General features: G+C 40.3%; 1 protein-coding gene across 1 annotated transcript in view; it reads left to right on the top strand.

Moving 5' to 3' along the window:
- The window catches only part of LHX2 (LIM homeobox 2), a 20306-nt gene extending 6415 nt beyond the window's left edge, over window positions 1-13891 (top strand). The window contains exons 2-4 of the mRNA XM_026860634.1: window positions 1041-1119; window positions 4204-4409; window positions 11715-13891. Coding sequence (XP_026716435.1) covers window positions 1041-1119; window positions 4204-4409; window positions 11715-12002 — 573 coding nt within the window. The 3' untranslated portion in view covers window positions 12003-13891. The remainder of the gene's footprint in view (window positions 1-1040; window positions 1120-4203; window positions 4410-11714) is intronic.
- Window positions 13892-14567: the final 676 nt, after the last annotated feature.

The raw sequence follows: 14567 nt of genomic DNA, 5'->3' as shown, positions 1-14567 counted from the left end.
GCTCTCTCCCCGCGGAGGCACCGCGGCCGCGGGGGGGCCGGGAGGCAGCGGGGACACGCAGCCCTTTTGTCCCAGGCACAGAGGCAGGCCGGAGGAGAGAGGGTTTCTAATCCCAGCTCTCCTCTCCCGTGGCCTTGTGATGCTCAGCCTGGAAGAGAGTCGCTGCTTAAGACAGGCTTTATCTCCCTAGAAACACCTCTTGAAATTTGCAGGTTGAGGCAGCGCTTTCTGCGTCTGTCGCTCCGAGGGCTTGGCGGGGGCACCCTCCTCTCGGCGCTGCCAGGCGCCTCAGAAGCAGCGAGGGGCACCCCGTCTGCTCCAAGTGCCGCTGCTTCTCCCCCTTTCATCCCGGTTCTGGTGAGGAGTTCAGGCGTCTGCCTTCTCCGAGTGTCTTCTCCTTCCACCGGGGAGAAAGACTATCTCTGTCCCTGTCCCGAGAACCCTTCTGAGGGCTCTGTCTCACTTTTGTCCCCTTCAAGGATGCGGTACTCCTTTACACACTCCTGCCAAACAACAAATCAGACTGCACCCCTGCCTCCTCTAGTTAATCACAAGTTCCCTCTCCAGGCAGCAGAAGGTTAAAACACCCCCTTGACTCTTACTGCAGAAGGAAAGGGGTGTATGTTCCTGAGCCACTGAATATGGAGAGCTGATGCATGCACCAAATGTGTCTCTTGTTTCATCATTCTTTCAGAATCAGGATTAGTTTGCTTTCTTTTGGGGTAATTTAACATGTCAAACACAAGCTACTGAGAACAAAAGTTCCCCCAAAGGAAATTCCTCTTCCCCATCTTCTTCATGTGCCGTGTACTTAGCGACCTCCTAACTACTAACACATGCTTTGCCCTGAGTCCTGACATGTGGGGGGATCTGGGTGTGAAACAGTGCTCCCAAGTTTTCTTCTTCAAATGGTGTTTGTTACAAAGGTAACAGCCCATCCAGCTCTGCACTGGTGGTGCTGGTTTTAGGGACGGCGTTATGCCTTGTTCTGCAGAGGATATTTTGGTCACCAATATCAAAACATGATGTTTTAATCTTAGTTCCTAGTGATGCTCTCTGTGGACATCACCATCTTGTGGCCGAGTGGACATGCGAGCCGCGGTGCTAATGGAGGAGGCGGTAAGAGCTGCCGGGCCCGGCCGAAGGACAGGAGGGCGATGGCCTGGATGTGGGGGCTGCGGGGAAGGCGCAAGGGCCTTGGAAATGTTCTAGGGTCAAGAAGGAGACTTGGCACCACTTCAGAATTTGTTTTATCACAAAATAGGAATGAAACATTCGTTAATCTAAGACTTCTCTATTCGACTGGAATTTTACCAATAGTGTTTCTGAACTCCCAGCAGGAGCCCTAGATGCTGCGACCGAAGGGAAATCTTATGTATGGATAGTTCAACAATTCCTTGGGGAGTTACACAGGGACGCCACAGAGGAACAGGGAGGAAGTGCCTGAAAAGCAGAGGGTTGCGTGAGGAGCATGTACAGTGTTAGTCTTACACCATGATGCCTTTTGCAGAAACTCCTAGGTCTTAAAAATCTCCCCATGCTTACAGCCTTGGCCCATTCTGCGCCTGCAACGCCCAGAGACATTTCAGATCCTGTGAGAGATGTGTATAATGTTAGAGCTAATATACTTCTGAAGATGGTGCTGGGCGCCACAACCAAATACAGGAGGGGAATTGTCACTAACTGGGAATATTTATGTCATGTCGGGTGATGCCTGGGGGAACCCAAACCACTTGTGCAAGACAACAAAACAGCAGACACCCTTGTGCACTTTCAAGATCTGTTCTATAACTTTCTTCATAGAAGACAGTATTTTCCTAGTCTCAAATGGTGCATATTTACTGTCATTTTAATATTATTTTTATTTAGTAGTTGGGGAGGTAAAATTATGAAAAATTCAAAGAGTAACTTGTTCATTGTCCTATCAGGGCTTGATGGAAAGCTGATACCCTCCTTCCATTCTGGGAGGATTTAGAATCACTTTGATTTCCTTGGATCCTGAATGTATCTCTCTCTGTGGAACAGGTTAAAATCCAACTACTTACAGCCCTGGGGTTTGTTTTGTTGCATATTAACATGAACAGACCTCAGTCCTTCAGACAGATATTTTAATGCATTTCCTCCTAAGTCTCTGCCTTGTTATTTCTGGGAGGGTTTGAAAGCATTTAAGATAACACACAGAGGTCTTTTCCATTACCAATATCTACAACTCTGCGAGTACATGTTAAAAGCGAGCACTGCTTGGTTTTACATTTCCATAACAGAATTTGCTTTGAGCAATGTAGTTTCAGTTATTCATCCCAGTATTCTTTACGTCAGGAACTGTAGCTGTGAAGGAGGCTGGAGCACATGGGATGACCCCAGTTTGGCAACTAGACCTCAGTTCTTAACCCAGAAAAGATTTTGCTACATTCCACCCAGCTCCATTAATACTGCATTTTTACTGTCTCCTTTTAAGCATCTTACACCTTTTAAATTCAGGTGCTTCCAGTCTTTCCACGCCGCAGGAAAACAAGCAGAAATGCTTCTTATTGCTAGAATTTGGCACAAGATGCTTGGGTCTGGAAAGGATTTATACAAACGGACGCACACGCACGCACACACGCACACATACACACATTTATATATACAGTAAAAATTTTTTTAAGCTGATTTTTGAATTATAGGAGTACAGAAACACGCAGACAAAATTGAGGCTTTGGACACTTCCTACGTATCTATTAAACAAACATGCTTTTGGTCTTAAAGCTGGATTTTTGGAGGCCTTGCTCTATATTGTGTCATGTCTTTTTTAGAAGGTTTTGAAAAGCAGAAGTTTGCAAAGCAGCTACTGAACGTGCTGCAAACCTGCTGTTTATAGAATCTGTATGTATTTCTACTTATGAGTACATGCATTTTATGTATATTTTTTAAAAGTTGCTTTTAATGCATGCCTTTGAGAATTGTATGTTTTCACTAGGGCTGAAAACCTCTGATGGCTAGCATGGATTTAGAGTGAGACTATAAAGACACGTCTATGAGATGTACTCAACTGTAACAAACCAGCAATAATGGACAACTGAAAACAAATCTGTTCATGTGTTTGAGAAATTTCCCAATAATTCCCATTTTAAAATACATTTTTTTTCTCATTTTTTGCACGCAACATAGAATGGAGAAAGTAGTGATTTTTCATTACTTTTAACATAAAACTTCTAGGAAGTTAAAAGGGAGTTGTAGATACTGGAACAGCAAAAGCAAAATAATAACAGTTTGTCAGAGCTAATTTTCAGTTATAGCCCTGATTTATTTAGTGGATTTAAGCTCAGTCCTTAATGTTTTTTTAAGAGTTTTTCTATGGCTCACCGTATGTACAAATAAATGAAAAACTCATTTTGGTCTATGCGATTATTTTGGTTGGCGTTCAACATTTAATACTACTTGATAATTATTATAATGTGCCTTGCTCATAGACTTCCTTTATGGGCTTTATAGTTGATTTATGCAAGTGTATCAATCAGCATCATTCAGTGATTTCAAAAGGAGATAACAGATTTGATCATTCAAACTAGTAATCGCAAATACTTTTTTAAAAAAGGAAATACAAACATATAAATTATTTAAAATATTTTTTTTTTAATTTGGCATGCTAGTGATACATTGTATTAACAGCTTTATTTCTTTAGCTAGTCCAATTATAGTCATAATTTGCTGTCTGGTACCCACAAACTTTATTTCTTTTACAGCGTTTCATTTAATGGTCTCTCTTGTACTCTACAGGGTTTAGTTTGATGGAGGAAATAATTATAATTTTAACTGGTCTGTTCCATCGAGATTTAAGTGGACTGTATTGTACAGCTTGCTTTGTACGTTACAATGCAATTTATAGTGATACAAAGTACATTAAAACACTTTACAGAGTTGAGGACAGCTACTGTCCTACAAGCAGAAAGTGGAGGAAAGGCTGTGTGGAGATGGAGGGAAGAAAAAAGGAAACAGACCTGACATTTTAAAAGCCATAAAGAGGCAGGTGAGGGTCCTTGCAGGCTGGTTATTGTGAGGGAAAAATAGGAGATGCAGAAATGGAGGGGAAGGCAAGTAGGATTTGTACCAGTACAATGCATGCCGTGGTATGTTATTTTAATTGCTGCACTCAGATGAACTGCAAACAATGTTGGTCACAGAGCAATAGATTTACACGCCTTTTCCTCTTGTTGCCTTAAGCTTTAAGTTGCAATGAAAACGATGGTGACCACCTGGATAGAGACCAGCAATACCCCAGCAATCAAAAAACAAAGCGCATGAGGACATCATTCAAACACCACCAGTTGCGGACAATGAAGTCATACTTTGCTATTAACCACAATCCTGATGCCAAGGACTTGAAACAGCTAGCTCAGAAAACCGGCCTGACCAAAAGAGTTCTTCAGGTAAGAAGAGCAGCCTTTTGTCTTGAAAAGTAAATGAAATACCATTTTTTTTAATTAAAATGACATGGATTTTGCTGATTTTTCAAGCTCTTCTAGTTGTTCATACCTTCTGTGAGAGTTCAGTTAAATCCTAGAACGCATGAGAAAAGTTCTTTCTTTTCAGTTTCCCAAAAGCAGATCACTTGGGTTCTAATTTTTAATGACAGTTGTGAAGGTTTGGGGCCCTGCTTGTTTTCCTGTAGTCAGTTAATTCTGGTGCATGTTTTAGCTTTCAATCTGCTGTAGGGAAGAGTGAATTATTTTAGTGTGTTCACTGTAAATAGAGAGCTCTTAATTGAGAAATTACTGTGAATGTTTACCTTCATAAGAAATTAATCAGCAGTTTGAATTTATTTCATCAGGACAAGGAGGATATCTTTTCTTTCGTAATTGAAGTGGACATAAATTTTCCAAAGATTTTTTTTTTTTTTTTTTACTCATAGTTTAGTAAGTTAGAATGAAAGAAAACTGCATTTTAAATGTACTTTTTCTCTGAAAGATGGATTTTTCTTGCTTCACGGATATACGCTCTGTTTAAACTATTATGGGAAGCAAAGGTGAGAGTGTTAGTTGATTCAGCTCCAATTTATTTTATAGTTCCGATTCAAGGAGTCAGTTTTAATGGGCACTTATCCAAATAACTATACCTAGAGATAAATTTGGGTATATAGGAGCCATGGCATTCCAGGAGCCATTGCTGAAATTTTTAAATGGGTCTTAATTGCAGCAAAATGGTTTGTGAGCTTCATAGAGAGGTAGGGCTCAGAGGCAGACTCCTGGGAAAGCATCGTGCACAGCTCTCGCAAATTCACAGGCAAGTGGAGGCCAGTAGACAAAAAATATTGAGGAAAAACTGAATTCACTGGAGGGATTCTAGACCTTACAGTGTTAATACCTAACAGAAGAAGGAATCAAGGTTTTGTCAGCTTCCCAGTAAAAACTAATGAAAAAACGTACATAATTAATTCTCTTGGCTACGTCCTCCATAGACAATTTTTTTTTTGTTTGTTTTTATAAGGCTGATTTGTGGTGGTGGAACAGATTCCTTCGATATAACTAGCGCACATCCTCACACTCCATGTAGCGTCTCTCAGAGCAGCTCTCCTCTATCCATGCACATGGGCGAATTAATTTACTGCATTTGTCTATCCTTATTTTGAGACTTCTTTATTTTACCCTCAGAGTTTAGACACTTCAATAATATTTGTTCTGTCCATTACAGTGTACTCACACCTGAATTATCTGAGAAATTTCATATGGTGCATTACGAAACAAGAGAAGTGTCTAGAAAGTGTCTTTTTCTTGATCATCCTCTCTCCTCTCTCCACACCAACTTTGACTTCCATCTCTCTCCTCTTTTCACTTATTGGGTCTTTTCCTCCATCTTTTTTCCAAGTTATGTCTCTATTTCTTCCTTCCTTTTCAGAATGTATGTCCCTGTATCCAAAATTTGAGTACACATCTCCATTACACTTCAGTTCCTCTTTCACTTTCTTCACTGCTTCTGTTTCCATCTTTAACATCTCACCTCTTGCAGTTTTAAGGTGCTTAGTGGTTCCTCTTTTTTTTTGTGGCAGACCCTTAGAATTCGACTAAATATTTTTTATCATTCTGGTAATTTGTGTTTCACTTCTTTTACTTTCACAGTTAAATACTCCTTTATGTCTGGGCTCCTTTAGCTGAAGAGTGGTGGAAGGTAATAGTTGGTGGTGGGGATTGCACCCAGAGGATGATGCTGTTGGAGGCAATTCAAGAAAATGGCTCGGTGTGATACTTAGTCTACTATCACTTGAGTTTTCCTGTCTGTTATGAGCACTCTACTCCATACTATTGAACTTTTTGTTTGAAAATTAATTTGGGTCATTAAAAATCCATTAAAAAAATATTTAGAACCTTTGTGCCCAATTGGTTTATCTCTAACCTGTGAGAGGCAATTTTTCAAACACTGAAGTTCACCTATATGAGTTTCAGGGTTGCTCTTTGCCGAGGAAAACTCTTTATGATGTTGGTTACTGAGATAGTGTCACTTATTAATTCTTTTGAGCCAGAAGGGTTGGCATTCCATCTGTCATTTATTGAATACGAAGTAATTCCCTGCCACTATTGATCTGAACGAGCGTTATTAGTATTTGTCTTACACACCGAAGGTGCGTGGCCTCCCAGGCGTACGTGCACACTTAACCAGTAGTAAGCAATCTTCCTATGTCTTTACTAGGCATATTTGTAAGGTGGTGTATTTTCTGTACATTCAGATCTCAGTTCAGCTGATGAGGGATTGTGGCTCTCTGTATACCATTAATAGGATATATTTATAGGTTATATTTTAATAGAAAATGCAAGGCAGCAGATCAGGAGAAGCAGATCCTCTTGTTGTGAAGCCAGTGTAGTTCCTAAACACACAAAGCAGAGTTTCTAGGGATTTAGGAAACAGCTAAAGTGCCCTCACTATATAGACATTCCCACAGCACATAATGAGGATCCTTAGTACAGCGACTTTGACCACATTCTTAATGGCCTGTGATAGTGGATTTGGAAGACCTGACTTCTGTCTTTGCTTTATATACAACTAGTCATCAGCCACACGTGTCCAGAAGTGGGATGGCATGGAAATGCTTCATAAATTACACTTCCTTCAGTGGCCTTGTAATGCAGACTATTTTCCATAAGTAGCCACATTGGAATCACAGTAAACCTACTTATATTTTTAACCCCTAGTTTTATTTATTTTCATTGCAATTTAACTTTATATTTGCAATTTAATATACCTCTTGTACTGCAGCTGGGGAACACAAGCCCATTATTGTAAGCTATCATTCATAATTAAAATGACCAGCTAATTGTGAGCTAACTAACTGGCATCAATGTTCCTCTTTTGGGAACTGATCTTTCTTTTTGTGAGTTTAGTAAGGGAAGGTGGAAGTAGATAGCCCAAAGAAGATATGGTTTGCTAGCTATAGGTACGTACCTCTGCTCTCCCCAGCCGTCTGGCATATGATTACCCATGGCAAAAGCAGTTTAGAAACATAAAGCATTATTGTTCAGTGGGTGTCTTGTACACTGCTTGTTCTTCAATCACTCCCCAGAGAAGTTGCTATGAAAACCCTACAAAGACCACTGCATGCATTTGGACCTTGCTAATTCAGTTTCCGCTTGTCAACAGGTATGAAAATTTTCACAACCATGCGTGGGTACCCCGCGCTCCATTTCAGTGAAGATTTGCTTTAGGCTAGCACGCTGCTGACTCTTTACTAAACCTCCAGTCATAAAATACCCCAGAGTTCCCCTTTAACTGTGTATTTACTAATTACGATAGAGTAATCAGAATGTGTGTGCAATGAGGGAACGTAGTTTGCTTTGTGGTGCAACATCCTTTATAGTTTTGTTTCTCCGCTTACCAGTTAGTAAAATTCAGGAATGTCTCCGGGTAGCTGTGTGAATGAGCAAAATTGCGTTTAAAAACTTGTTTCTAGCACAAGCTATTGATACAACCAATATATGTCAGGTGCAACAATGGAGGTGTTACGGACAAGAAAAGGAAGTTATCTGAGGTGATTAGGTGATCTCATTCACTGCAGTATCCAAATCCTTTACAATATTTAGCGTATTGCTTTTCAATGCTTCCCTATCATATGGAGATGTTCTTTTATTCCTATTTTACTTGATGGAGACAAAGTTAGCGGCACAAATCGCTGAAGAGATAGTGTAATATTTTAACTGCAGTAAATATTCCTCTGCCTAGCTGCTGAGCTGCCCAGCTACAGGCATCCAGCCCCACTAACCAGACTGTGGTAACATCAGTGGTGGGGCTCGCAGCTGCTTTTATTTTTCAGTGGGAGTTTTGGTCCGTATTTTCCCCTTCGATTCAAAATAGCTCAGCCTTAGAATGATACAGTTGGACAGAAAAACACGAAATACTTCCCAATGATTTTGTTTATTCCTCAGTACTGAAGACCAGATTCCTAATTGTGTAATTGATGTGAGATAGGTCCTTCTGGAACAATTCTTTCAGTTATGTATGTTTGGGTTATTTCTGTACTGTAATACCGTTACAGGTGCAGGGCCTGACTTGCCAATGTGAGCATACAGCTCGACTGCCATTACGCACGGGCAGCCCTGCCTTGCCAGCGCTTCCACGTGCTTTGCAGAGCCGTGAGGAACGACCCGGGGCAGGAGGGAAGCAGGCCTGCATGCCCACAGCTCAGAAAACAATAGTTGTAATTCTTTCGCTACTGTGGACTTCACTGAAGTGCATAGCAGAATATCGCTATTGCGATAATTACGTTATCCCTTTCTGTCGTAAGACAAGGTATTTTCAGAATGTCAGTTAACAAATATTTAGATATCTTTTCAGTAATATGAATGTTTATTATTGGACAGTTTTAAAGAGCTTTATAACCATTAGCTGATTAACCTTGACACTTTCTCAGTGAGGAAGGAAGCAAAAGTAGTCACATAATCTCCTTTTGAATACTACTTACAAGATCATGTAATATTTTCTATGTCTAACGTGAGCTGCCTCTATTAAAGAGAGAATGACCCACGTTACATGTGCAGCTCCTGAAAGCAGCATGGCTGGTCAGCTGAGCACAGGTCTTCATATTTAATGGAAGATGAAGGGGAATACATAAACACCAACAATCTTGCTCACTTTTCTTTACATGCTACATGTTTCAAATCAGAAACAGAAAAAAATACCGTAGAGTCTCCTCTGGGCCTGTTAAAGTTAAGGAGCAGTTGGATGTTTAGGAACAACATAAATAAAATAGTTATGGTGCCTTCTACAGTTTTACACACTTTAAACGAGAAGATAGTTTTGTGAATAGGAATGGAAATGCTACTCATATTTGGGACTGCTGGTTATAAAAATATGTATATTTTTAATGGACGTAAGTGTGAAATTACACAGAAGTATGTGTATCTGCAACTGGACTAGTTCTTTTGTCTGCTATAATTATTACCAAACTATGGTATACATACCTATCAACAGTGGCAGTCTCTAAACTTCCATTTCACCTTCACGTGTATTATCCTTGTTACAGCTGCTAGGAGGCGTATTAAAAAAATCAAAACCAAATTCCTTTGTGGGACAAATATAAATTATCTCTTACTGAAAGGTAAAAAAATCCCCCAAAATGCTCTAATTGCTGTTTTTCACCATTCCTAACTAGCTGGTCCTTGAGACTTTGCGGCTTGGATGACCAGAAGTGATTTGCTTCACTCGCATCCCCCGCACACGAGGGTCCCCGCCTGGCTCGGGCCCCGCGCACACTCTGCGCCTCCCTCCTGGCGTGGTGCTGAGCGAGCAGGACGCTGGGTGTGAATGGGGCAGGCAAAAATAGCCCCTTTGGTTTTGCCTCCTTTTGATCCATCGCTGGCCTTTAACGGGTTTACCACTATAATGGACTATGTTATAAAATCACGAGATTATTTTCACCCGTGCTAGTTTAGGAAGAAATTTTTGTTTTCTTGTATATGAAACTGATAAATAGCCTTTAAACTAAGTGTTTTAACAAAGGGAATGACAACACAAACTGTTTTAAAATACTGAGCTTTCAGAAACAAGGACCTGTAGGGATGTGATGTATGCATGGCCCATGAATGCAGCTCCTATGGCCACTGCTCGACTTTGTGCCTGAGGATTATTTCCTTGGGGCATTCCCTGGAGAGAGGGTGTGAACCTTAAAGACCCTTGGTTGAGGGAGAAAGCTTTCCAGAGAAAAAGTAGAAGTGCTCAATAAGGGGAATTTGGGGCTGGAGCATCCATAGATGAGAAGAAAACCAGTCAGAGGAAAACCGAGACGTGTTCATCAGTTCTAACTGCAGCTGCAGGCTGGGCGTGCACGGAGATCCTTACAGCCCGTCCTGCGTACCTGGCGCTCCTCGGCTGGCGCCTGGCTTCGCGCGGACCCTGCGGCAGGGGCCGTGCTGCTTCAGAGTTAGAGGTCAGAACTTCTGTGCAGGTTGGTGTGGCCTCCTGAGATCCACGCACTCAGCTTCCTTGTACAGGCCACAGAGGAGAAACCTGGTGGAGATACTGTACGGCCGTGCAGATCCTTCCGCTCACTTGGTTCCATCCTCCGAGAGATACAGAGGTGATGAGGCTCACTGCATCCAGGATGGAGAGACTCGGCCCTATTCCTTGTAGCAGGGCAACGTGAGGACAGTAGGATCAAGACTGAGTCCATTGTAAAGAACGTAACAATGGCAGAGGCCTTCTGATAAATAAGCACAGTGAAATTTCAGCTAGTTTGTAGCAGTAAAATTACCTGGTATCAACACTGAACACAGGGTATTTAACAACATTTTCAAATTAGTCGAAGTAATATGCTGTACCTAGGTTTCCTGCAAGTTTCACAGATTCTATTTTATCTATTTTCAAATAGGTCAGAAAAATATTTTCTCTTTAAACAAATCCTGCAGACAGTGGGAAGCATTATTGACTTGGACCTAAACACCGAAATGTAACTGAGAAAGATGAAGTCATAGCTTTTGTCCTTCACTCAGAGATAATAACCAAATAATGCAAGAAGTAGCAATATTGGAAGCATTTCTGTATGTGGATATAATTTCTACTGAAATGATAGTTTTTAATGCAGTGTGGGTCTTTAATACCATTCAAGCCTCTTTTCCCAACATCATTCCAGTACTGAAAACATTTGAAAAGGAGATTGGCATAGGAGAAAGGAGCTGAAGCATTTGAGAAAGAAGAGTAAGAGAAGAGTAAGAAAGAGGGACAGTCCTTTTAGAACAGTGAGAGCATTGCAGGCACTGAGACGTGAGAAGGTTGCTGGGAGAGCTCCAGGGCCCACAGAGAGGCAGGGTGCTCTGCTCTGTCACCTGCTGCTGACAATGGGAGATGGACTTGTGGCACGAGGGTGCCGAAACTCCTTATTTTATATTCATCAGATGTTTGATGCCTGCTTCACCCAGACAAATACCCCTGGGACTGAGGGCAATCGAGGATTCGTGCAGGCTGCCCAATTTCTAAGCATCTTTGCACATAGCCTGCACAGAAAGACTGCCCTCCTCCATCCTTAGTCCACTCCTGTCCCAGGCAGGCTGTTTGTCCAGGATGGCAGGAAAGGGGAAGAGGAATGCTTTGCAGGCATGCACAGGACACTTCTCATGGCTGGGGCTACTTTTCTAACATGTTATCAGTAAAAACAACTTCCCCAATACAAGTGTTGGTGAATTTGTGAGTATGCTTTTGCTTTTTTAAACACTGCAGCTCTTTAAATGCTACCCTGTTATATTAAACTATTTCAGGTTTGGTTTCAAAATGCTCGAGCCAAATTCAGACGGAACCTCTTACGTCAAGAAAACACAGGGGTGGATAAGACTTCAGACTCAACACTCCAAGCAGGGACCCCATCAGGTCCTGCCTCAGAAATATCCAATGCCTCCATGAGTCCATCCAGCACTCCCACTACTTTAACGGACTTGACTAATCCTACTATGCCTACTGTGACATCTGTCTTGACATCAGTGCCCGGAAGTCTTGAGGTTCATGAATCTCGAAGTCCTTCACAGACAACTCTTACAAATCTTTTCTGATGACTCTTTCTTAATAATTTCTTTAAAAAAGAAATTATTCTTAGCTGAAATTCCAAGTGTATTTTAATAGAGGCTTTGAGCAACTGACTAACCACAATTAGGATCTCTCCTAAAAAACAGAAGGAAATGTAGTGTTCTGGTATTACGGAGTACGGACTGAAGAATAACTTGGAAGATCTATTGCAACACAACATTTGTGTAACTGTACAGTTTTGTGGACTGAGCAAGGGAAACAGCAATTAATTTAAGTTGGCTAAAGCTTCTGTATTTTCAAAGACTGCCATGTGCCTTATATACTGTTTTATCTACATTCTTTGGATTCCATGTCCACTTCTCTCTTTTTCTCTCTGTATATTTATGACCAGGGCAAAAATGTTAAGAGTTTGTTACTTTGAATAGTCCTAAGCCTTTCATTGGTTGCTTTGTTGTTTTAGAATTTTAAGGTCGAAGTCTGTTCGAATACCAGAATTTGTAAAATCTAACCAGTAATAAAACCACTTATGGAAACTACTTGGTAATGGCTGCAGTTACATTTAACATTAGTGTCACAATCAAGATAGGCTGATTGTATTTAAAAGGATTAGAAAACTGCACTGCAAGCACAGTATCTGCCTAGGATAAACTCTAAATATGATGTATACATTCTTCCTGTTCCTGAAGTATATATATATATATGGTGAGACATCCAGCTTGTACAACAGTCTAGGTATCTGCATTGTAGAGAAATAAATAACTGCTAGTTGCAGGTAGAAGTTACCAGTTAATGTTAAAATTAAACCAGAAGAACTATCCTTAACTTTGCTGCGTGTAAGAAACTTGACTTCAGCTAGCATTTCTGAAAACAATCTTGCTTTTGTGCAAGAGATGGCTTGTCCCCTTTCCTGGAGGGGGCAAGCGGGGTATCTGACAGCTCTGTGGCCACAGTCAGCCCATTACAGAGGTGGACGCGGGGTAATGTTTTCCCTAGGAAAAAGACAGAAGTATTTCAGGTTATTTTACAACACTGGTGGGCAAAGTCGAGGCAAAATTATGTTTTATAAAGTCACAGCCTTACGTTTTTTCTAACGCTTTGAAGGAATAAAAAGCCAAGGAAGAATACGATTAGTATGGATGCGAATAAAAGTGGTTACTCCTTTAATGAATATGGACCTTTCAATCCAGTTGAATTCCTTCTCCCCCCAAAAATATGTGCAGAATATCACTCATATTTTGAGTTTTTTTCCTATTGTTTTTAAAAATGCTTTTCTGTAATTAAAGAAATACCTCAGCAAAGTTTAAATATGTATAAGAACGAGTATACACAATGCTGTTTGCCCAGTAGTTTTATAGATTTTGAGTGGTACATACGATGCATATGGTTGTTCCTTTTCAAACCCGTTACAATCAGTTTATTTCAGACAAATGTTAGGTTGTATGTGGATAGCTCTCTAATCCATCCTTCCCATTGGATCAAACCTGCTAAAAGATCATTCCAAATAAACAGCAAGATAGGTGCCAAGATTTGTGTTCTTTGCCCTTTTCCGTGCATCGAAGATGATTTAGTAGCCCAGGCTCTTTGTTAACAATGTTTTGGTTTTAAAAGCGCTACATTTATTCAGCTTTCTCAGCTGAAAATTTGCCATTTTTGTGCAAGCCAAATTCCTATCAAGATCAGTGAGAGATCTCAGAGCACGAGGACTGTGGGATAGAAATGCTGACATAATTAGGTCATTTATTAACATTTTTTTTACACTTCAGCTTAAAAAAACCCACAGGTGAGTTATCTGAAAAGCAAGATAGTCCTAAAAAAATCATAACTAGCTAAGATCTGTGAAAGGGATTACGTTCTGGTCACTAAACCCAATAGGCTAGCATAGTTCATTAAGTTTATGCACAATGATGAAACATCAGAAAAGATAATTTGGGTTGAATTAATAACTGCTACAGGTTTGTTCAAGACATTTTTTTTCCTCATACTATAAATGTCTAATAAGGAAATTGTGCTGGTTAGTGGACTGTAAAAGAGAACATATCTGCCTTTCAAAGATACTCAGACACAGAGATTCTGCTGTATGTAATGTTTTGTTCATTGTCCTTGGAGATTTTATTTTTTTTTTACATGCTTAGCTGGATCTTTTCTTGATTTAAAAGGCAATGTTGGTCCACTGTTAAATGATGGATACAACCCATAATTTAAAACCCTGTGTATTAACCTGTAAACAGTTTTTAAAAACTGAATCCTGAATTCTTAAATGTTATGGCAAATGTAGCGGATAACAATTCAAATGGTTCTTTAAAATCGCAGTGCTATTATTTGTGATCTTGTCTTTTAACTACCTGAATCCACATGGATGGAAATACCTTTCAAACCAATTCTCAATATTGCCTTTTCAAATAACTGACATTTACGAAGGGGAATACTCTCGTGTTAATCTTATCTAAAACCTATAAGAGACAATTAGAGAAATTGTCTGGTTTAATCAAATCAGGGATTTTGCATATAAATAAGAGACAATATTCTATGTAGGGTCTTTATGTAGGTGCATTAGGATTCACTCACTGGCTCCAATGACCTATGTTGTCCCC

The sequence above is a fragment of the Athene cunicularia genome, assembly GCF_003259725.1.
Source record: "Athene cunicularia isolate RWA chromosome 17 unlocalized genomic scaffold, athCun1 chr17_part1, whole genome shotgun sequence".
NCBI classification, from domain to species: domain Eukaryota; kingdom Metazoa; phylum Chordata; class Aves; order Strigiformes; family Strigidae; genus Athene; species Athene cunicularia.
Note: the sequence above shows the minus strand (reverse complement) of the source record. Positions and strands in the feature narration are given on the sequence as shown.